Source organism: Homarus americanus, unplaced genomic scaffold (assembly GCF_018991925.1).
Source record: "Homarus americanus isolate GMGI-L3 unplaced genomic scaffold, GMGI_Hamer_2.0 scaffold7626, whole genome shotgun sequence".
Taxonomy (NCBI): domain Eukaryota; kingdom Metazoa; phylum Arthropoda; class Malacostraca; order Decapoda; family Nephropidae; genus Homarus; species Homarus americanus.
The window spans coordinates 17,780,580-17,803,408 of record NW_024718273.1 but is presented as its reverse complement, the minus strand read 5'-3'; the positions used below and the strand labels follow the sequence as shown (position 1 = coordinate 17,803,408).

General features: G+C 49.9%; 2 protein-coding genes across 2 annotated transcripts in view; both read right to left on the bottom strand.

The window, feature by feature from the left end:
* LOC121859504 (mediator of RNA polymerase II transcription subunit 15-like) overlaps nucleotides 1-12,978 on the bottom strand; it is a 48,062-nt gene extending 35,084 nt beyond the window's left edge. Inside the window, exon 1 of the mRNA XM_042356360.1 lies at nucleotides 11,873-12,978. The gene's annotated coding sequence lies outside the window, so the exon portion shown is untranslated. The remainder of the gene's footprint in view (nucleotides 1-11,872) is intronic.
* A 174-nt stretch (nucleotides 12,979-13,152) lies between these two features.
* Nucleotides 13,153-13,992, bottom strand: LOC121859601 (extensin-like). Its single transcript, XM_042356539.1, has 2 exons — nucleotides 13,897-13,992; nucleotides 13,153-13,791 (listed from the first exon to the last, which is right to left on the bottom strand). Exons 1-2 carry the CDS (start codon nucleotides 13,990-13,992, stop codon nucleotides 13,153-13,155), a joined length of 735 nt encoding a protein of 244 aa, XP_042212473.1.
* Between the last annotated feature and the right edge of the window lie 8,837 nt (nucleotides 13,993-22,829).

Below are 22,829 nucleotides of genomic sequence, written 5' to 3'. Positions count from 1 at the left end.
GTAAAATAAGTAATTAATCAAATATTATCGTACAAGATTTTCGCACGTCATGTTAATAATTCTGTAGAAAATGAACTATGATGAATAATTATATTTTGTTCACCTTTATATAGTTCGTAAAACACGCCATGAATGTTGTTATTATTCACTGGGTCATGTACACCACCCACCCACCCACACGCACACACACACGGTACAAAAAACATGCTAACTGGAGCCACCTGCCTTGAGCCTTTAGTTACCACCTTCCACTTGATCCTGGCGTAGATGAAGTGTAGGTGTAAGTGATCAGCCACCTACGCTCACTAACACTTTACCCACCACAACAAACACTGGACATTAACCTACACAACGTAACAAACACAGCCGCTTGTTGCCTCTTACCTGTTTCTGGACATACCAGGTGTGCTGCCAGGGGCGGGGAGGGCGTAGCACCAACTGGCCACGTCGACCTACTACCACCTCCCACAGGTCGCTCATCCTCACACTAAACATATTTACCGTAGGGCATAATCCTACACGCAGCGACATTCTTTCGCCAGGCACCGACAACTCTCTCTGCCAGAGGTGAAGGAGTACTCGCTCTCAGGAAGGCAGCCAAGTACCGCCAGGTAACGTTATGTAAACAAACACTAGTGACCAACCTGTGCTTCTGTTGAGGTAAACCAACAACTTCAACACAGGTAAACAAGGTATGGAGGTGGTCGTGTGTTGTGAGTGTAAATACTGAGAGCTTGGTGCAAGATGATGCCCATATGGTGGACAACAAGGTCGGGATGACTATATAAATTACCGACGCTGAGAGCTGCACAACAACACACGTTAAGGAACCACCTGTAGGAGGACCAGCAGCAGCAGTAGTACGAGTTTCTACTGGAGGACGTTATTATAACACCGGTGGGCACAAGCAGACTCACTGACCACACACACTGGCACGCCCCTCCACACTGAGGCGCACGGTGCGCACCTCCCGACCTGCCCGGACAAAGGTGGCCTGTTTCGTTTGCATCCGCCAAACTTTGCAAAATTCTCCACTCACGACCGTAATCCACTTTCACCAATGCACTAAGAATTGTCCACAAACATTATGTGTTATAAGAAAGGCATTTCCATATATCAAGAGGGTATTTACCAGCATGGATAAGGTGAGGGAGTACGGCAGGAGTCAACACAAACTTGTGGCAAATTATAGAACAAGTGGTGTAGGACGAAGGAGGAGTCGCCCACTCCGGCCAGCCTCACGCCTCCACACTGGCGCAGCGCCGCCACAACACACACAAAGATACGGCTGTTTCACGGCCACACTGTGCATCACTGCGTATATATGTCACAATAGCGAGATAATACATTCATCTACCCTCATTCCATTGTCTTAAAGATAATTTCAGAGCGTCGCCAAGCGTGTAAGAGCCGACAACACGTCACACACAATGACAACACAACACGGACACCTTGGTTGAGGCGGCGGGAGAGGCAGAACAAGTTGTGCAGCCGCTGACCCATAAACGGAAGGTTGTCCTGCCACACTGATGAACCAAAGTGTGCACCCACACCTTCACAATACTGCCCGGGGCACCCCTAGTCTACACACGTGGGTGATGAGGGGTATATTAGTTGTGAGGAGAGGACGAGCCTTCGGGGGAACACACAGATCAAGGCCGCGATACCTGGCCTGACAATAGAGTCTCTCTCTCTCTCTCTCTTGGTATACCACGCCATTTCTTTTCAGCCCAGTGAAAGTTATGAAAGTCCTCTTACTCTCTCCAACATTCCACGATTGATACCAGTTGACCATTGTGCTGTATAGTTAAACAACGAGATACAGACGAACCAACAACACAAACACACTGTAACATCACACCTCATCATACACAAATACATACGTCATCATAAACACATTATACACACGTCATCATACACACAGCATATACGTTATCATAAACACGTCATCATACACACAGCATATACGTTATCATAAACACGTCATTATACACGCATTACTAACACGTCATTGTTAACATCATAAACACATTATACATACGTCATGATACACACGTCATACATACGTCATCATACACACGTCATCATACAGGACACCAACAGGACATACATGATAACAAACTGGGACGTCATCACTACACCAAGTTATCACCATTAACAGAAACCATTATAGGTTATTAATACATACATGGTGTAATGGCGGTCGTTATCCAGTAATTACAGGAAATAATTACAGGTAAAATACATGTTTGGTTGGTATTAAAATCTCATTACAACCATCACCTATTGTTATCCTACTATCATCACAACTACCACCTACTATCACCACCACAACTACCACCAACTATCATGACACCAAAATAGGGCGGCAGATTAATTCAGGGCAGGATGCAAATGCACTACAGGAGGATTTAAATAAACTGCAGGAGTGGTCAGAAAAATGGCAAATGAAATTCAGCACCAGCAAGTGCAGCGTACTTAATATTGGAAGAACAAATACTGTCAATGTATACAGCCTTAACAACATCAACCTAGAGAAGTCGACTTGTGAAAGAGACTTAGGAGTACTTGTAAGCCCGGACCTACGGCCTAGAAAACAGGGCGTTAATGTTCGAAATAAGGCAAACAGAGTATTAGGTTTTATATCTAGAAGTGTAAGTAATAAGAGTGCAGAGGTCTTATTGCAACTATATCTTGCGCTAGTCAGGCCGCACCTCGATGTTCTGGTGCCCTTATTATAGAATGGATATCAATTCACTGGAGTCGGTGCAGCGAAGAATGACGAAAATAATTCCGGGACTTAGAAACCTTCCAAATCAAGATAGATAAAAGTAACTAAACTTGCATTCCCTAGAAAGACGAAGAGTGCGGGGAGATATGATAGAAGTATTTAAGTGAGTGAAAGGAATCAATAAAGGGGATATAGATAAAGTTCTTATAATATCCGAGCAGGATAGGACTCGTAGCAACGGATTTAAGTTGGATAAGTTTAGGTTTAGGAGGGAGATAGGAAGGAACTGGTTCACAAATAGGATGGTGGACGAGTGGAACAAGCTTAGCAACATTGTAGTAAGTGCTGGAACGCTCGAAAGTTTTAAAAGGAGGCTGGATAAATTCATGGATGATAAGAGAGTGGTAGTAACTCTCGACAGGAGCTGCCAACCGGCCTATTGCAGACTCCTTATTTTCTTATGTTCTTATCATCACCACAACTACCACCTACAGTACTATCATCACCACAACTACCACCTACTATCACCATAACCTACTAAATCACCACAACCAACATCTACTATCACCACCACAACCACCATCCACTGCTGTCAATAATATACAACTGAAAAAATATCACCAAAGTATATTATAAACCTCTCCCCTACCCGACAACACCCCCCCTCCTACCCGACATCACCACCCCTCCTACCCGACACCACCACCCCTCCTACCCGACACCACCACCCCTCCTACCCGACACCACCACCCCTCCTACCCGACACCACCACCCCTCCTACCCAACACACCCCCTCCTACCCTACATCACCCCCCCCTCCTACCCGACACACCACCCTCCCCTACCCGACACCACCACCCCTCCTACCCGACACCACCACCCCTCCTACCCGACACCACCACCCCTCCTACCCGACACCACCACCCCTCCTACCCGACACCACTACCCCTCCTACCCGATACCAACACCAAATCATCACTAATATCTTGTGTCTGTTCCAGGTGAGTCAATGTGTCACCTGTGTTCAATATACGTAAACAACAACAACAATATTCCCTAACCTAACCTAACCTGGAGCTGCACAGGTGTACAATATAATTTATGTTAAATTATTCCCTCGGGTTACAGGTGACTCCTTATCAAATACACCTGTTGTCCATAGTTGGTGTAATGAGTCAAGGTCAAACCCCATACCAGCAGAGGTCAAAGGTCAAACACTATACCACCAGAGGTCAAAGGTCAAACCCTATACCATCAGGGGTCAAAGTCAAACCCTATACCACCAGGGGTCAAAGATCAAACACTATACCACCAGGGTTCAAAGGTCAAACCCTATACCACCAGAGGTCAAATGTCAAACCCTATACCACCAGGGGTCAAAGACAAACCTTATACCACCAGGGGTCAAAGGTCAAACCCTATACCACTAGGGGTCAAAGTCAAACCTTATACCACCAGGGGTCAAAGGTCAAACACTATACCACCAGGGGTCAAAGGTCAAACACTATACCACCAGAGGGTCAAATGTCAAACCCTATACCACCAAAGGGGTCAAGGTCAAACACTATACCACCAGAGGTCAAATGTCAAACCCCTATACCACCAGGGGTCAAAGTCAAACCCTATACCACCAGGGGTCAAAGTCAAACCCTATACCATGAGGGGTCAAAGCCAAACATTATACCATCAGGGGCAAAGGTCAAACACTATACCACCAAGGGTCAAAGGTCAAACCCTATACCACCAGAGGTCAAATGTCAAACCGTATACCACCAGGGGTCAAAGCCAAACCTTATACCATCAGGGGTCAAAGATCAAACACTATACCACCAGGGGTCAAAGGTCAAACCGTATACCACCAGGGGTCAAAGCCAAACCTTATACCATCAGGGGTCAAAGATCAAACACTATACCACCAGGGGTCAAAGGTCAAACCGTATACCACCAGGGGTCAAAGCCAAACCTTATACCATCAGGGGTCAAAGATCAAACACTATACCACCAGGGGTCAAAGGTCAAACCCTAAACCACCGAGGGTCAAAGAACTAGTCTGGTGGGTCACTCTCCTCTCCCCATAACATACGCCACCTCCTCCCGTTGTCGTCTTCACACCTGAGGTAAGACTTGAGTGTTGTCCTTGTGTTGGGCGTGGAGGATGCTCAAGAGGTATTCGGCCTTGCCAAGTGAGGGAGGGAGGTGGCGTAGGGAGTGAGGAAGGTGTAGTGTGTAGGAGTGAGGGAGAGTGAAGGAAGGCTGGGGTGTAGTGTGTAGGAGTGAGGGAGGTGTTAGGAGTGTAGTGTGTAGTTGAGTGAGGTAGGAGTGAGTGGGGGTGTGTGTGTAGGGGTGGGAGAGTGAAGGAAGGCTAGGGGGTGTGTTGTGTAGGAGTGGGGGGAGTGTTAGGGGGTGTAGTGTGTAGGAGTGAGGGAGAGTGGGGAGGTGTTAGGGGTGTAGTGTGTAGGGTGGGGGAGGTGTTAGGGGTGTAGTGTGTAGGAGTGAGGGAGGTGTTAGGGGTGTAGTGTGTAGGAGTGAGGGAGGTGTTAGGGGTGTAGTGTGTAGGAGTGAGGGAGAGTGAAGGAAGGCTGGGGTGTAGTGTGTAGGAGTGAGGGAGAGTGAAGGAAGGCTGGGGGTGTAGGAGTAAGGGGCAGTAAGGTAGGGTGAAGGAGGGAGAAGACCTGACATAGAGTATTTTTCAACCAGTAAACTTTTCTCAGTTGCTGGTGGTCGGCGGCGCGCACGTCCCTACGGAAGACACGATCACAAACAGCCCAGACCAGAGGAACAAAAGGTGGAGTGATGGGGGGCGCAGGTGGGCGAGCTAGACCGCCTCTATACACACACACCCACCCACCCACCTGCTCAAACACCAACCACCGCCCCCACACCCCCCAACCCACACACACACTCCTGGGACACGCTCCAGCTAGCTCACACAAACACTAAGGGGGTGGGTGGTTAGTTAGCAGCGTATAATTAGGTGAAATAAGCTGGGGTGTATATTCTTCAGGTGATCACAACACATTAGTTTACTCAGTGTGGGACACGAGCTGCCAGGTAGAGTGACCAGGGAAGTCTAGGTGTAGATACAGGTAAGGACGGGTGATTGATCAAAGGTGGACAGTGTTAAAGCCGACTCTCTGTGGTGGTGGTGGTAGTAGAACTGGTAGTGGTGGCTGGGTGGTGGTAGTCGTGGTAGTGATGGCTGGTGGTAGTCGTGGTGGTGATGGGTGGTGGTAGTCGTGGTGGTAGTCGTGGTGGTGATGGGTGGTGGTAGTCGTGGTGGTGATGGGTGGTGGTAGTCGTGGTGGTGATGGGTGGTGGTAGTCGTGGTGGTGATGGGTAGTGGTAGTAATGGCTGGGTATTGGTGGTTGGTGGTAGTAATAGTGGTGATAATGGGTTGGCTGGTGGTGGTGGTGATGGCTGGGGGTAGTGGTAGCAGTGGTTGTGGTAGTAATGGAGTTGGCTGGTGGTGGTGGTGATGGTGTTGGCTGGTGGTGGTGGTGGTGTTGGCTGGTGGTGTTGGCTGGTGGTGTTGGCTGGCAGTAGTGGTGGTAATATACACCACGACACCGTGATAAACATGGAACAATGCAAGGACGGACACACACACACACACACACCATGATGGCAGGGCGTCATGGGGGACCTTTTAACTCTCATGGAAGACTTCAATCAAATCCACATACCAACTGTTTACCCTTGTTTATATACCCGCACTCTCTAGGTATACCATTGTTTATATACCCGCACTCTCTAGGTATACATTGTTTATATACCCGCACTCTCTAGGTATACATTGTTTATATACCCGCACTCTCTAGGTATACATTGTTTATATACCCGCACTCTCTAGGTATACATTGTTTATATCCCACTCTGTATACTTTCCACTGTTTGTCCACTCTCTAGGTATACGTCACAAGAGCCTGAGACATTTACAGAGTCATCAGCGTCACAAGAGATGAATCGTCAACTTCACCAATTATCATACGCGAGACCAAGGAGGGGTAGGGTGGTGTGCAGGGCGGTGAGGGTGAGTCAGAAAGGGCGGCTCCCACACCCCACACACACCCTAGGGGCCCATGACTCACCACTACCACATACCTCTATTTGTTCCCACACCCACACACACAGCCCAGCTCACACACACATCCCTGCATGTCACACACACCTCCCCTGCATGTCACACACACCTCTGCATGTCACACACACCTCCCCATGTCACACACACCAACACACATCCCCATGTCACACACACCTTGCATGTCACACACACCTCCCTGCATGTCCACACAACACCTCCCCTGATGTCACACACACCTCCCCATGTCACACACAATCCCTGGCTGTCAACACCCCCCTGTCACACACACTCCCCTGCATGTCAACACCTCCCTGCATTGTCACACACACAACTCTCCCACCCTGCATGTCACACACACCTCCCTCAGCATCACACACACACCTCCCTGCATGCACACACTCCCGCACCCCCCTGGTCACACACACTCTCCCTGCATGTCACACCACACCTCCTCAGTCACACACACCCCCTGATGTCACACCACACCCCATGTCCACACACCTCCCTGCATGTCACACACCTCATGTCACACCAATCTCATCGCAAGACAAAATGTTACTCCACCTTGAATAAAAGTAATGTGAGGTTGTTAAGGTCCTTCAGGTTAGTCGTGCTGTACTGTGTTGTGTCGCGCTGTACTGTGTTGTGTCGTGCTGTACTGTGTTGTGTCGTGCTGTACTGTGTTGTGTCGTGCTGTACTGTGTTGTGTCGTGCTGTACTGTGTTGTGTCGGCTGTACTGTGTTGTGTCGCGCTGTACTGTGTTGTGTCGTGCTGTACTGTGTTGTGTCAGTGCTGTACCAGTATAGGTCGTGCTGTACTGTGTTGTGTCATGCTGTACTGTGTTGTGTCGTGCTGTAATTGTGTTGTGTCAGTTGTATTGTGTTGTGTCGTGCTGTACTGTGTTGTGTCGTATTGCACCACGTTGTGTCGCTGTACTGTGTTGTGTCGTGCTGTACTGTTGTGTCGCTGTAATTGTGTTGTGTCGTGCTGTACTGTGTTGTGTCGGCTGTACTGTGTTGTGTCGTGCTGTACTGTGTTGTGTCGTGCTGTACTGTGTTGTGTGCTGTAATTGCGTTGTGTCGTGCTGTACTGTGTTGTGTCGTGCTGTACTGTGTTGTGTCGTGCTGTACTGTGTTGTGTCGTGCTGTACTGTGTTGTGTCGTGCTGTACTGTGTTGTGTCGTGCTGTACTGTGTTGTGTCGTGCTGTACTGTGTTGTGTCGTGCTGTACTGTGTTGTGTCGTGCTGTACTGTATTTGTGTCGTGCTGTACTGTGTTGTGTGCATACTGTGTTGTGTCCTTTGTACTGTATTGTATGTCGTGCTGTACTGTGTTGTGTCGTGCTGTACTATGTGTGTCGTGCTGTACTGTATTTGTGTCGTGCTGTACTGTGTTGTGTCGTGCTGTACTGTGTTGTGTCGTGCTGTACTGTGTTGTGTCGTGCTGTACTGTGTTGTGTCAGTGCTGTACTGTGTTGTGTCGTGCTGTACTGTGTTGTGTTGCTGTACTGTGTTGTGTCACTTGCTGTATCTGTGTTGTGTCGCCTTGTACTGTGTTGTGTCGTGCTGTACTGTGTTGAGTGGGGAGGAGGCCTTCACTCCTCCTACACCTCCGCTATCCTTTCCTTTCCAGCGGCCCTCGACGGCGTGGGAACGTGTGGAGGAAGGCGTCAAGGTGAGGACAATAAAAACCCCAGGTTAATTACAGCCCAGTCGCTAAGATGGCCGCTAACTCCAGATACCATCACACAGCAAATGGCAACCTGCAATGCTTCAACTTTCTGCCGCAACCTGCCCTCCCCCCCCTCTCTCTCTCTCTGTAACACAACCTTGATCAGTTTCCAGCCAAGTATGTTGAACAGGTAAGACAAAGACAATTTGCAACATTCAGTATTTTAATTATCCCCTTGAATCTTGTCTTCATTGAGAGATAACTAACAATACGATGACGTCTAGGCCAGGAGGGGAGGCAGAGGGTGGGCGGATGCTGGTAATAAGCATCATTAAACCCACCCCCTACCACAACCTCCCCCTCACCACACACCCTCCCCCTACACCATCCGGCGCACCAGTTCCCGCCGTGACTCGCTACAACACCCACCTCACGTCTTAACTAATAGCGGCTCATCTTCCCGCACTTATAAAATTCAGAGTTCTCTTCCCACGATTGAAGACATCGCCAGCGAGCCATTGTTGCCATAAACCATCGTATGGCTCCTCTCATCTAAACACCCGTAACCTGAGGTCTCCCCTAAACACTAAGGTCTTCCCTAAGGTAAATGCTTCGTTATCTTGTACACAGTAACCCGCGGCTAGAGTGTGTACATGCAATCTGATCTTTTATAACGGGTCCAGGACTAAGTAACCTTTACATCATTAACCAAAGAACGTGTTGGCTTGCTGTAGGCGGCCAAGCGTGTACCCACCACAGCTCCACTCAGTCACCTAAGGCACCACAAACAGACGTACACCTCACCTGGTGTCCATCGTGACGCGAGTAATTAGCCCGGTCTCCTACAGGTAATGAATGACTACTACTGGCCAAACAATTATCCACTTACGACCTTACCGTAGATTAATAAATAAATAAGAACTATTAAAATACGATACCCGGGTAGTTAGAGGCATGTAATGGGTCGGTAAGAACACAAGACATGAGGTAACTACAGTGGGTCTATTGGTCCATACTAAGCAGCCCTGTGTACACCTAACCCTCATCACTCATATATCTGTCTAACTTATTAATTGAAGCTTCCCAGCGTGTTCGAGTTAATGACATTGTTGGGTGATTTCTAATTGTATTCCACTCATCCACTACTAACCTAACCTACGCCATCCATTACCACCGCGACACCACAGAGCCGTACATAACACTATGGTGAGTCACTGTTGCGCCACATCCAAACAAGTGTATTGTTAGTCACGACAAAGGCCTTAACTATCTCCTCAATGGCAAGACATACTGTAATTGAGGTCAACAGGATCTATCATGGTGCTTATCAGAGTAACAGGATCTATCATGGTGCTTATCAGAGTAACAGGATCTATCATGGTGCTTATCAGAGTAACAGGATCCATCATGGTGCTTATCAGAGTAACAGGATCCATCATGGTGCTTATCAGAGTAACAGGATCTATCATGGTGCTTATCAGAGTAACAGGATCTATCATGGTGTTTGTCTCACTTGTTAACCCTAATGTATAGACGTATATATACAATGCGTGAGGTAACAGAGGGTGAGGGTAGCCCACACCCCACATGATACCCACATCAATCCACCATTACGCCATCAACCTCAATACAATATTACCCTGTTGATCCTCTGTGTGTGTGTGTGTGTGTGTGTGTAAACAGAGAGAGAGAGAGAGATGAATCAACATTGGTGCCATTTAACAAAAACAATGACACTTACACAATAATGTCGCCAGTTCTTTAAGACACACGCACGCACACACACACACACACACACACATACATACACACGCACTTCTTCAACACCATGTTAAAGCTTTTTTTATCATTGTCCCCCCAACATCCTCGTGTTAAGGTGAAGCGCAGAAGCGTTTACAGCGCCCAGGGAAGCATGCTAAGTTCATGCTTGCCTTTATGTTCAAGAGTTAAGGGCGTAGAAGCCTGAAGAGTCAAGGGCGTAGAAGCCTGAAGAGTCAATGGCGTAGAAGCCTGAAGAGTCAAGGGCGTAGAAGCCTGAAGAGTCAATGGCGTAGAAGCCTGAAGAGTCAATGGCGTAGAAGCCTGAAGAGTCAATGGCGTAGAAGCCTGAAGAGTCAAGGGCGTAGAAGCCTGAAGAGTCAAGGGCGTAGAAGCCTGAAGAGTCAAGGCGTAGAAGCCTGAAGAGTCAATGGCGTAGAAGCCTGAAGAGTCAATGGTTTATGTCTAAGCAAGTTATTGGAAGCTCCAACAACTTTCCAATGAACTGAGCCAGGACCCAGAACTTCACCCTGCAGTACAACCTTGTGCCCTCCCCCACCGTCAACACACAGCTTCACTTCACACAATGTTTACTAACCTAACCTCACCTTATTTCACCTGAAGATTAGTCCCCCAGTTTATTTCACCTAAAGATTAGTCCCCAAGTTTATTACACCTAAAGATTAGTCCCCAAGTTTATTACACCTGAAGATTAGTCCCCAAGTTTATTTCACCTAAAGATTAGTCCCCAAGTTTATTTCACCTGGAGATTACCACCCCAACGTTAAAGTAGTCCCCAAGTAGCATTAGAGTGTTTAATCATAAGGTAAAACAAACTAAGGGAGGCAGGGAGGGGGCTAATCTTCAGGGGATCACTTCTTTCTCAAGTCAGACGCACGGTGACCACAATACCATACCGGTTCTACACGCCCAGTCATAATGCTCCCTGTGACTAACTGTTAAACCAGAGGGCAGTACAGACTCGTGTAGGCTGCCGAGTTTGCGTTGTAAATGGTAAATGAAATGTCAAATACCAATGGTGTAGTGTGAGGGGGAAACATTTTATTTCATCTGAAGATTAACCACCCTGGCATTAACGTAACGTAACATTAATGTAACGTAACATTAACGTAAGGTAACATTAACCTAACGTAATCTAACATTAACCTAACCGAATCTAAAACACACACTGGAGTCAGCAAAGACACTCGTGGCTTCATGTTCCATCAGAAATACAAGAAAAATGACTTAGGGAGGATTATGTGTGTTTTACTTACGATATTATACCCGACACACACCTGCCATTAGGACACACACATGCCGTTAGGACACACACACACCTGCCATTAGACACACACACCTGACATTAGGAGACACACTACCTTCACCAGCGCTGTTCTTATGTTGGTCGAGTGAACAGGAGAAACAAGACGTGATGAACTGTTAACCTTTACCTAACCTAACCTTCTGGGCCCCGCCATTTAACACGCTGCCTCTACTTGAATACTAAGTATAAGTGTAACAACAAAGGCCTCGGTCCAGCTGCAGGAGAAACACAGCTTGGTCAATGTTATAGAAACCCAGGAGACGCCAAGTGTTACTATCAGATAAACATTACAGCTTCACACACCTGCTGTAGCTCCAGCTGTTGAACAGACTGTTGGAGTTGCTGCTGTTTCTGTTGTCTTAGTTGTTGTTGATGCCGCTCCTGTTGTTGATGCTGTTTTTGTTGTTGATGATGATGCTGTTGTTGTTGATGCAGTTTCTGTTGTGGTTGCTGTTGTTGTTTTTGTTGGCGTTGGTGTTGTTGTAGTTGTCGGTTGTGTTGTTGAAGACTGTCAAGTTGGTGTTGGTTATAATGGTTGTGAAGGAAGACGTCAGCCTGCTGGCGGGAGTCTCTTGCCTGTTGTTGTTGACCTTTGGTGTTGGGTTGACTGAGTCTCTGACAGTGTTTCTGCTGGAGCTGTGATACACTCTGCACACATTCCTTTTGACTTGGCTTATACTGATGAAGACTTTTCAGGAGTGGTTGTTTAACTTGACTTAACTGCGGGTGATCTCTAGGCCTCTGCTCTTGTTGGGGTTTGCCAGGTTGAGGCGGAGACTGCTGGAGGTAATGCTGCTGCTGCCTGTAGGTCCTCGAGTCTACGGAGCTGTAGCCGCTCTCTTGACTGATGGCGTCTGTGTCGTGGGTGGCTGGCGGCTGGTGCTGGGGTGACACCTTCCGACCATCCCTCAGTACGTCGTGGATGACGGGAGCACGTGCAGGCACTCCAGGGGCGTGTGAGGGGGGAGTGAGGACGTTGAGGGCGTGAGGGCATGCGGGGGCTGGTGTGGGTGGAGCCAGCACCACTACTGCTGGCGGAAGATGATGATAGTTCCCCTCTGCGGTATTTAACCCCCAGCACCCGCGCCACCTCCCGTATCTTCTGCAATTGGACGCTGATGTCACTGGTAGTGTCACGGTCACAGACTGGGGCGGTGGTGGAGGCCGAGGAGCGGAGGGTGGAGGTCGGGGAGCCCCAGGACAACCCTCCGCCCTCCAGCACGTCGGGTACACTCGTGTTGAGGGCCGCGGGACAAGGCTGCTGCGCCACCGCTGCTCATGTCGTCCAGCAAAGATGACAGCGAACTGTTGCGCTGACGGGGAGGTCGTGGAGGTGGATCCAGCAGGTCCGGTACGCTGGTGTTGTGGGCGATCCTCTCGTGTGTTCTGCGGGCGTGGGCGTGGATGATGTCAAAATTTTCGTACAGGGGCTCAGTGAGGTCATCAAGGCTGCGGGTGGCCTGGATTTCTGGGGCCTCTCACGCCCCTGGGAGGGCTTGGAGGGCAGGATACCCACATACGCTAGTGGTTTGACTTAGAACGTGTACTGGTGCCAAGAGGCTCTTTGGTGCGGTGATGTTGACTTATGTCTTTGGTGTGATGATGACTGAGATGAGGGTGGCGGGGGTGGGGGGGGGTGTGGGCGGTGGGAGGCGGGTGATGCTGTGACAACCGCTCGTGGGGCAGCTCCAAGCTTTTGCCTGTTCTGAGCAGTGGCCCCCGCGGGTGGCCGCTTCCCGTGACACACCTGCTGGGGCCGAGGTAGCCATTCTGGCCGGAGTGACTGTTACTGTGACGGTCTGGCCCGGCCTGCACCCTCCGAGACCCGCTGGACGGCCTGTGGTCTGCCCCCGGCTCACGTTGTCTCCCGTCGCGATGGTCCAAGGGCGGGTCTTTTCTGGCTGGTGTCTGTGGGAGTGTGGACGTCGTGTCCTGTGGCGGGGATCCGTGGCGTGCCCGGAGAGGTCCCTGCTGCCTGGGGCACGGGGTCCGGGCGGCTGCTGGACCTGGGGCGGGAGAACCTTCAAACGACCACTGCTGCTGGTAGTGTCTGCGGGCGTGTAGGGCGGGGGTAAGTACTTAATGGTCTTAGTGGGTGGGGGAGAGGCACTGGAGGGCCCGTGGTTAAGGGCGGCATGGGCGGCCTTAAGGTTAGTAGTGGGCGGGTAGGGTGGAGGTGGATCTTTGATGGGCGCCGTGTCCTGACTATTGAGGCTGCTGGGCTGTGAGGATGTGAGATCGTAATAGTCGGAGATGGCGTGGTAGAAGTGGTGGTGGTGATGGTGGTGGGGGAAGCCCTGAGGGAAGAAGTGGTGGTGATGAGGCACCCGCGGGGGAGAGTATGGTGGCAGGCGGGGCTCTGAGCCGGGAGAGGGCAGCACCACTCGCCCCCCGCCCTGCCCACCCTCGCTCAGGTACACCATACTACTACAACTCACTTTAGTCACACTCTGAACTTAACATGTTTATCACAACCCTTCACTTGCCAACGAGGTCCATTAATAACGCTGGTACAACTCCACTCAGTATATTGCACACACTGTTACCACAACTGTTGTTCCGTGATCACAGGAATCCTTTTGTTATATCCATTGTCAACACACAACTCTTCCTCTCTATTAAAATAAATTCATCCTTGTTACGACTCGATGTTTATCTAATTAACCACATTATTACGGTGATAACACAATCATCTTCCTTGAGTCATGATGCAAATTATATTAACGAAACACAAGAGGAGTTAACCGCAAGAAGCACCGTGACGCGACACACTAAGACAGCCTCACAGCGGAGCGCCAGCCACACATCCTCTCTCTACCACGACTGAGGAACGACTGACTGCCTGGTGCTGGTGGTGGCTGCCCTCCTCCGGGTCCTCCCACGTCCCACTCCCAGTGTCCCACGGTCCCCTACTCGCTGAACTCATCCACTACTGTCAGGCCCCGCCCTCTCTCTCTCCCTCTCTCTCTCTCCTAACCACTATCCTACCTCCTTCAACTGTCAACATAAGGAAGATATATTAACTTCTACAGCTATAACACACACACACACAGTTAAGTGTCCTGACAAGTAATTTACAACAGACAGACAGACAGACAGACAGACAGACAGCCAGCCAGTATGAATCACTACCAATTCCACGAAAAATTACAACCCATTTACCATCACGAGTCAGTTCCGGTCAGCCCACAGTCAGGGGAGTACACCATGAGAGCCGTCTGACACTACTTAACAACCAGTACAGACAGTTCTCAAGCTAAACTACTACACTTTCTCTAATTGACCGTAATTGTGAGTGGTTGTTGTCACGCAGCATGTGGTAAATCACGGCCAGCGAGGTGTGGTGTGGCGTTGTGGGGTGTGGTGTGTGACACCCCCCTCCCCCTCTCTCATGATATATGAAGGGTTCCCCACCTTACACAAACACACACACTCCTACTCCATCCTCCTCACTCACTCACGCCTCCTCCTCACCCCCACTCACTCCTCCTCACTCACTCCTTACTCACTCACTCCACTTACTCACTCACGTCTTACAGGATGATGGATGTACAACTACCACGTGTCACATTCTTTACCTCACCTCTTATCTCACTCTCCTCACCTCTCCCTCTCCCCACCTCTCACTCTCCTCACCTCTCACTCTCCTCACCTCTCACTCTCACACCTCTCACTCTCCTCACCTCTCACTCTCCTCACCTCACACAAAGCACCACACTTCATCAACAACATCTTCGAAGAACTATAACACCTCCAGATAGGACAACACGTGTTGCCTGGTACTGGATGTGTGGTATGTGTGTGTTGCCTGGTGTATGGTGTTGCCTGGTGTGTGTGTGTGTGTGTGTGTGTGTGTGTGTTGCCTGGTGATGTAGGTGGCCTGGTGTGTGTGTGTGTGTGTGTATGTGAGCGTTGCCTGGTGAGGAGTGTTGCCTGGTGTGTGTGTGTTGCCTGGTATATGTGAGTGTTGCCTGGTGTGTGTGTGTGTTGCCTGTGTATGTGAGTGTTGCCTGGTGTGTGTGTGTTGCTGGTGTATGTGAGTGTTGCCTGGTGTGTGTGTGTATGTGTGTGTGTTGCCTGGGTGTGTGTGTGTGTGTTGCCTGGTGTGTGTGTGCGGTGGTGGTGTGGCCGCCCCTGTATCACCTTCCCTGACCGCACACCTCTGCACCACCACCACCACCACCTTGCTGACGAGGTAAAACACACCTGTCTCATCTCGTGGTGACACCAGGTATAGGTTAGGTTAGGTTAGGTTAGGTTAGGATTAGGTTGGGTTTTGGTTGGGTTAGGTTGGGTTTTGGTTAGGTTAGGTTGGGTTAGGTTAGGTTGGGTTTTGGTTAGGTTCGGTTGGGTTACAATGTGAACACTGGGCATAGGACAACTCGACGCCTGTTGGGGAGCTGGCCTTTATAACATAGTGAACACCGCTGCTGAACTGCTACTGAACACCCTTACTGACTGAACTGCTACTGAACAAACATCTGTACTGAACTGCTACTGAACAAACATCTGTACTGGATGAGTCATCACCTCGGGGACAAAAGCTGCTTACTGTTCACTGTGATTTAATCTAACGGGATTAGTACTGATCTGCCATCACGGGGGAACGAGATAAGGGCCACCAGAAGGATTAGACCACCACTACCCCCAACCTAACCCTCCAAACCTATAACCATCCCCCTCTACCTCCCTCCCCTCCTACCACCTCCCACCACCATCCTTCCCGTCCTCCCCTCACCACCATCACTCCCCCCCTCACCACCATCACCCCTCTACCATCAACCCCCTCACGTGTGGTAGGTTGTTGAGGATATGAAGGACGGAGAGACGTAAACAATAGAGCATTGACCTGACCCCTGACCCCTCACCTGTCTCAACCTGTTCAGACTTACCTGTGTGCTGTTGTTGTTATTATGGGGAGAGGGGGAGTAAAATAGGTGGAGGAGACTGGGGAGGGGAGGAGAGAGGAAAGGGGGAGGAGGGGAGGAAAGCAATAGGGGAGAAATAATATTTTGTCGATAGTATGAGTGTCTGGCTGCCAACATAACCCTCAAACAGTCAGGTAGTGAACCAAACTAACAGTCTATTTACAGTTACTCTCACACTCCTATATCACCTCCACCCTACAGCGACTAAAGAAGAATGTTACAATAAAGTCCAGTAACAAGGTCGTCGTTACTGTGGTTCCCGTCTTTGTGTTCCAGGTTACGTGAGCAACATGGGTGTGTGTTACAGGTTACGTGAGCAACATGGGTGTGTGTTCCAGGTTACGTGAGCAACATGGGTGTGTGTTCCGGGTTACGTGAGCAACATGGGTGTGTGTTCGGGTTACGTGAGCAACATGGGTGTGTGTTCGGGTTACGTGAGCAACATGGTGTGTGTTCCGGGTTACGTGAGCAACATGGGTGTGTGTTACGGTACGTGAGCAACATGGGTGTGTGTTCCGGGTTACGGCAACATGGGTGTGTGTTCCGGGTTACGTGGCAACATGGGTGTGTGTTCCAGGTTACGTGAGCAACATGGGTGTGTGTGTTCAGGTTACGTGAACAACATGGGTGTGTGTGTTCCAGGTTACGTGAGCATGGGTGTGTGTTACAGGTTACGGAGCAACAGGTTGCGTACGTGAGCAACATGGGCAGGTTACGTGAGCACTGGGTGTGTGTTACAGGTTACGTGAGCAACATGGTGTTGTTACGGGACGTGAGCAACATGGTGTGTGTTCCGGTTGGCAACATGGGTGTGTGTTCCAGGTTACGTGAGCAACATGGGTGTGTGTTACAGGTTATGTGACATTGGTTGTGTGTTCCAGGTTACGTGAGCAACATGGGTGTGTGTTACAGGTTACGTGAGCAACATGGGTGTGTGTTCAGGTTACGTGAGCAACATGGGTGTGTGTTTGGGTTACGTGAGCAACATGGGTGTGTGTTACAGGTTACGTGAGCAACATGGGTGTGTGTTCCGGGTTACGTGAGCAACATGGGTGTGTGTTCCAGGTTACGTGAGCAACATGGGTGTGTGTTCCGGGTTACGTGAGCAACATGGGTGTGTGTTACAGGTTACGTGAGCTACATGGGTGTGTGTTCCTTAAGTCACTCACATCTCATTGTCCTTTAGATACGTCTGAGTGTCTGGGAACGTAAACCTTCGACAGCACTGCAGTATGATTTCACCACCTTGGCCCACCTTCGCCTGGCCCTCCTTCGCCTGGCCCTCCTCAGCGGCCCACCTCACTCGGCCCACAATGCCTGACCCACCTCACTTAACCCTCTCACTCACTCAGCCCTTCACTCGGCCTCTTCACTCAGCCCTCCTCACCCCGGCCTCCTCGCCCCCCTCACCGCCCCTCCCCGCCTCCTCCCTCCCCGCCATGATCAGCTGGGTAGTGGCATCATTGTTATCCTCTCCTGGCCGAGTGCGTGATGGTGCTCCCTGGGGTCATCTGGTGGGGAGGGGGGAGAATGGGAAGGGGGATGATAACGGCGGTGGTACAAGGACAATAAATTCCCCCCACCAACCCGCTCCAGGGGAAAAAAATCACATGAGAAAATTTCCCCACCTGGACAAAGCTCAACCATCAAAGTAGGTGAGTTGACGAAATCCCTCCCTCCAACTTAAGTTTATTCAGGACTGATGATTATAGTTGGGGTGGGCTGGGGTGGTTGGGGTGGGTGGTGGGGTGGGCTGGGGGTGGATGGGGCAGGAGGCTACTCGTACTATGAACCAAATCAACAGATGAACGAAATAACAGTCTCGCTACCTACTTCGTCAGGTGGGTCCTCTGTTGACACCAATATGGCATAAACTTACACAGCTATAGTACTAGTCCCTTCATCACCACACACTAGATTATTACATTCACCTTTCATTCATTCCAAACCTAACCTACACCCCCGTTCGTAGCGAGGTGTAGTCGACCACGAGGACACAGGAACACACCAACACCTTTTATCTACACTTAACCCGTCCCAATGTTTACGCTCAGTCGTTCACCCCACTTGATCGCTGCCTTAGCTGGTTAGTAACAAGATGGCCACCTCCTTCCTCATGTCTTCAATTTCCGAATGGTCAATATTTTTTTCTTCCTTTTGAGAGGTCAGGAGGATGAAAAGGGGAGAGGGGTGGGAGGAGGGGAAGGGAAGGAAAAAAGGACAAGGAGGACGGTAATGAAAACCGTCCACCACTAATTTTCGTTAACCCAGGAGGAGGAAGATGTTGTCAGGAAGAGGAGGAAGAGGGAGTGACGACGAGGAGGAAGAAGGTAGTGACGACGAGGCGGAAGGACTAGTGATGACGAGAGGTTGGAAAGCAGATGCCACCCACCTCTCTCTCCTCCCCACAGCCTCACCCCAGGAGACAGCAGCCCTCGACACGCCCCATGCTTGTTTAACGATACACCGTCTCTACCTCATCCCCCTGGCGGCGTCCTACAGGAGGTGGTGATGGTGCCCCTGGGTCTTCTTCCCTCATGTGCTGGCTGCTAACCTAACCTAACCTAACCCTAACCTAACCCTGCACGTTCTGGTGATTTACTATGTGTGAATGTTATTGTGATTTATAACCCGTGAATGTTATTGTGATTTGGAATATAATGAATGTTAGTTCTGTTTATGAGTGTGTTATCGCCTGGAGTGTGTGGTTGTGGAGTGGAGTGTGTGGTTGTGGAGTGTGTGGTTGTGGAGTGTGTGGTTGTGGTGTGGAGTGGTTGTGGTGTGAGTGTGTGGTTGTGGTGTGGTTGTGTGGAGTGTGTGTTGTGAGTGTGGGTTGTGGTGTGGAGTGTGTGGGTTGTGGTGTGGTGTGGTTGTGGTGTGGAGGGTTGTGGGAGGTGTGTGTGAGGTGTGGTTGTGGGTGTGTGGTTGTGGTGGAGTGTGGTTGTGGAGTGGAGTGTGGTTGTGAGGAGTGTGGTTGTGGAGTGTGTGGTTGTGGTGGGAGTGTGTGTGGTTGTGTGGGAGTGTGTGGCTGGCGGTGGGAATCCCTCTAGCCCTCCACCACCACCACTCACCCTTCACCACCACCAATCACCCTCCACCACACCCTACAACACCACATACTAGGGCCGGTTCATCCAGGGGGCCGGTTCATCCAGGGGGCCGGTTCATCCATCCTGGCCATTTTTGGTTACCTGACAAGGAACACGTGCTAGGTTCCCGAGGCCAACTTACCTGGCCACAGTAACACACACACACACACACACACACACACACACACACACACACACACACACACACACACCTCAGATTTGACCAGGTACGATTAACAGTTAACCAGGTGTGCATGACGGTTAACCAGGTATGTATGACAGTTAACCAGGTATGTATGACAGTTAACCAGGTGTGTATGAGTTAACCAGGTGTGTATGACAGTTAACCAGGTGTGTATGACAGTTAACCAGGTGTGTATGATAGTTAACTCACATGAGGTGGATGCCAAGTTAACCTCATTACAAGTAAGTTAACCACGCACCACCAGACAAGTATCACAAGCACAGGTACCAGTTAAACCCCCTTAAGATAACCTAATTAAGCCAGGTATTTTTACTAGTTTACCATGAAACAAGTGTTATTTAAATCCAGGTACAAGTGACACCTGGCAACACACATTCTAGGTAGTGTTCAGAGAGAGAGAGAGAGAGAGAGAGAGAGAGAGAGAGAGAGAGAGAGAGAGAGAGAGAGAGAGAGAGAGAGAGAGCAAACAATGAACTTTAACCAAACATTAACCTGTATATTTCATCATCATCATCATCATCATCATCATCATCATCATCATCATATCAAACAAGTTCAGCCTTTATGTGGTGAGGTGGAGGACTTGTCACCACCTTCAGTAGCTCCTCCTTCAGTAGCTTATCTGTGGGGGCCAGGAGCTGATGCCTTCACCGTCAGATGGACGATACACCAAGAATCCGCACTACGCCACACCACAACACACCACGCCACACCACACCACACCTCACAACACGCCACGCCACACACAACACGCCACAAACAACACCCACACCACAACACAAGACGCCACACCACAACACACCACGCCACACCACACCACACCTCACAACACACACCACGCCACACCACATCACATCAGGGTAAAAATATTATCTGGGTGAAGGAGGAGACCATACTAGCCCTCTTCCTCCTCCTTCTCTTCTTTTTCTTCTGCTTCTTCCTCCTCCTCCTCCTTCTTCCTCCTCCTCCACCCTCTTTTCTTTCACCTCCCTCTTTTCCTCTTCCTTCTTCTTCTCTTCCTCCTCCTCTCAATGGCCCGATGTGCGGTCTGGCTCCGTCTCAGGTTTCCTCTTAATTAGCCCCCGGGAACTGATGTGCACCGTACAGCCCCACCACCACTATCACCACCACCACTATCACCACCACCACTATCACCACCACCACTATCACCACCAACCACTATCACCACCAACCACTATCACCACCAACCACTATCACCACCACCACCATCACCACCAACCACTATCACCACCACCACTGTCACCACCAACCACTATCACCACCAACCACCATCATCACCACCACAATCACCACCACCACTATCACCACCACCACTCATCACCACCAACCACCATCACCACCACCACTACTTCCACCACCACCACCATCACCACCAAACCACCATCACCACCACCACCACATCACCACCACCACTATCACCACCAACCACCACTCACCACCACCATCACCACCACCACTATCATCACCACCACCATCACCACCACCACTATCACCACCACCACTCATCACCACCACCACTATCACCAACACCACCACCATCACCACCACCACCATCATCAGAACACCACCACTATCACCACCAATCACTATCACCCACCACCACTATCACCACCACCACCATCACCACCAACCACCATCACCACCACCACCATCACCACCACCACCATCACCACCACCACTCATCACCACCACCACACCATCACCACCAACCACCATCACCACCAACCACTCATCACCACCAACCACTCATCACCACCAACCACTCATCACCACCACCACTATCACCACCAACCACCATCACCACTATCACCACCAACCACCATCACCACCACCACTATCACCACCACCACTATCACCACCAACCACCATCATCACCACCACCACTATCACCACCACCACTATCACCACCAACCACTATCACCACCACCACTATCACCACCACCACTATCACCACCACCACACATCTCTCTCACAAAACACCACAAAGATTAAACCCCAAAATAACGTTTGTAACTCTACCCTGACATACTGTACTACTGTAACTCTACCCTGACATACTGTACTACTGTAACTCTACCCTGACATACTGTACTACTGTAACTCTACCCTGACATAGTGTACTACTGTAACTCTACCCTGACATACTGTACTACTGTAACTCTACCCTGACATACTGTACTACTGTAACCTTATACCTTCTCACATTAGCACGTAAAGGAAGAGGAAATTTATTGTACAAATCTTCGTAAAATCCTGACCTCCCCTTGTCCCTTCCAACGCCCCGTCTCCACTACACATCTTCCGGGGTAAAGAAAGAAGAAAATGAGCATCGCATTCCTTTCCTGTGAGAGAGAGAGAGAGAGAATAGGTCCATTCACAGTAATCTTGACACAGTAAACTCTCTCTCTCTCTCTCTCTCTCTCTCTCTCTCTCTCTCATCTCCTCTTGGCTACATTGTCTAATTTCCTCCCTTCCCTCCTCTACTCACCCATAACCACCCCTCACCCACAACCACCCCCCCCATGACCACACCCACTCATACACAAAGGGTGGTATGGTAGAGGAGGACGTGGTAATGGTGTATGGTGGTAGTGGTGGTAGCGTTAAGTAAAAATGGTGGTGATGGGGGATGGTAGTCGAGGAGGTGGGGGATGGTAGGTAAATGGTAAAAGGTAGATGGTACTGGTGGTTGGTGATGGTTGGTGGTTGGTGAGTTGGTGATGGTGGTGGTTGGTGATGGTGGTGGTGGGGTGATGGTGATGGTGATGGTTGGTGATGGTGGTGGTGATGGTGGTGGGTGTCGTCATGGCCTGCAGGGTATTGGTCGGTTACAACACCAACAATAAAAGGAGGAAATAGCCACCAGACAGACAGAGAGACAGACAGACAGAGAGACAGGCCCACTACCTCCCTTAAGAAACGAGATCCACTACAGGAACACCACACTAACGAGATCCCACCACAGGAACACCACACCAACGAGATCCCACTCACAGGAACACCACACTAACGAGATC

Bases quoted from the DNA above. Each gene is read 5' to 3' on its own strand.
- LOC121859601 (XM_042356539.1), bottom strand. From the start codon at position 13,992: ATGGTGTACCTGAGCGAGGGTGGGCAGGGCGGGGGGCGAGTGGTGCTG. The intron at 13,792-13,896 runs GTGCCTCATCAC...ACATCCTCACAG, and splicing joins CACCATACTCTCCCCCGCGG to CCCAGCAGCCTCAATAGTCA.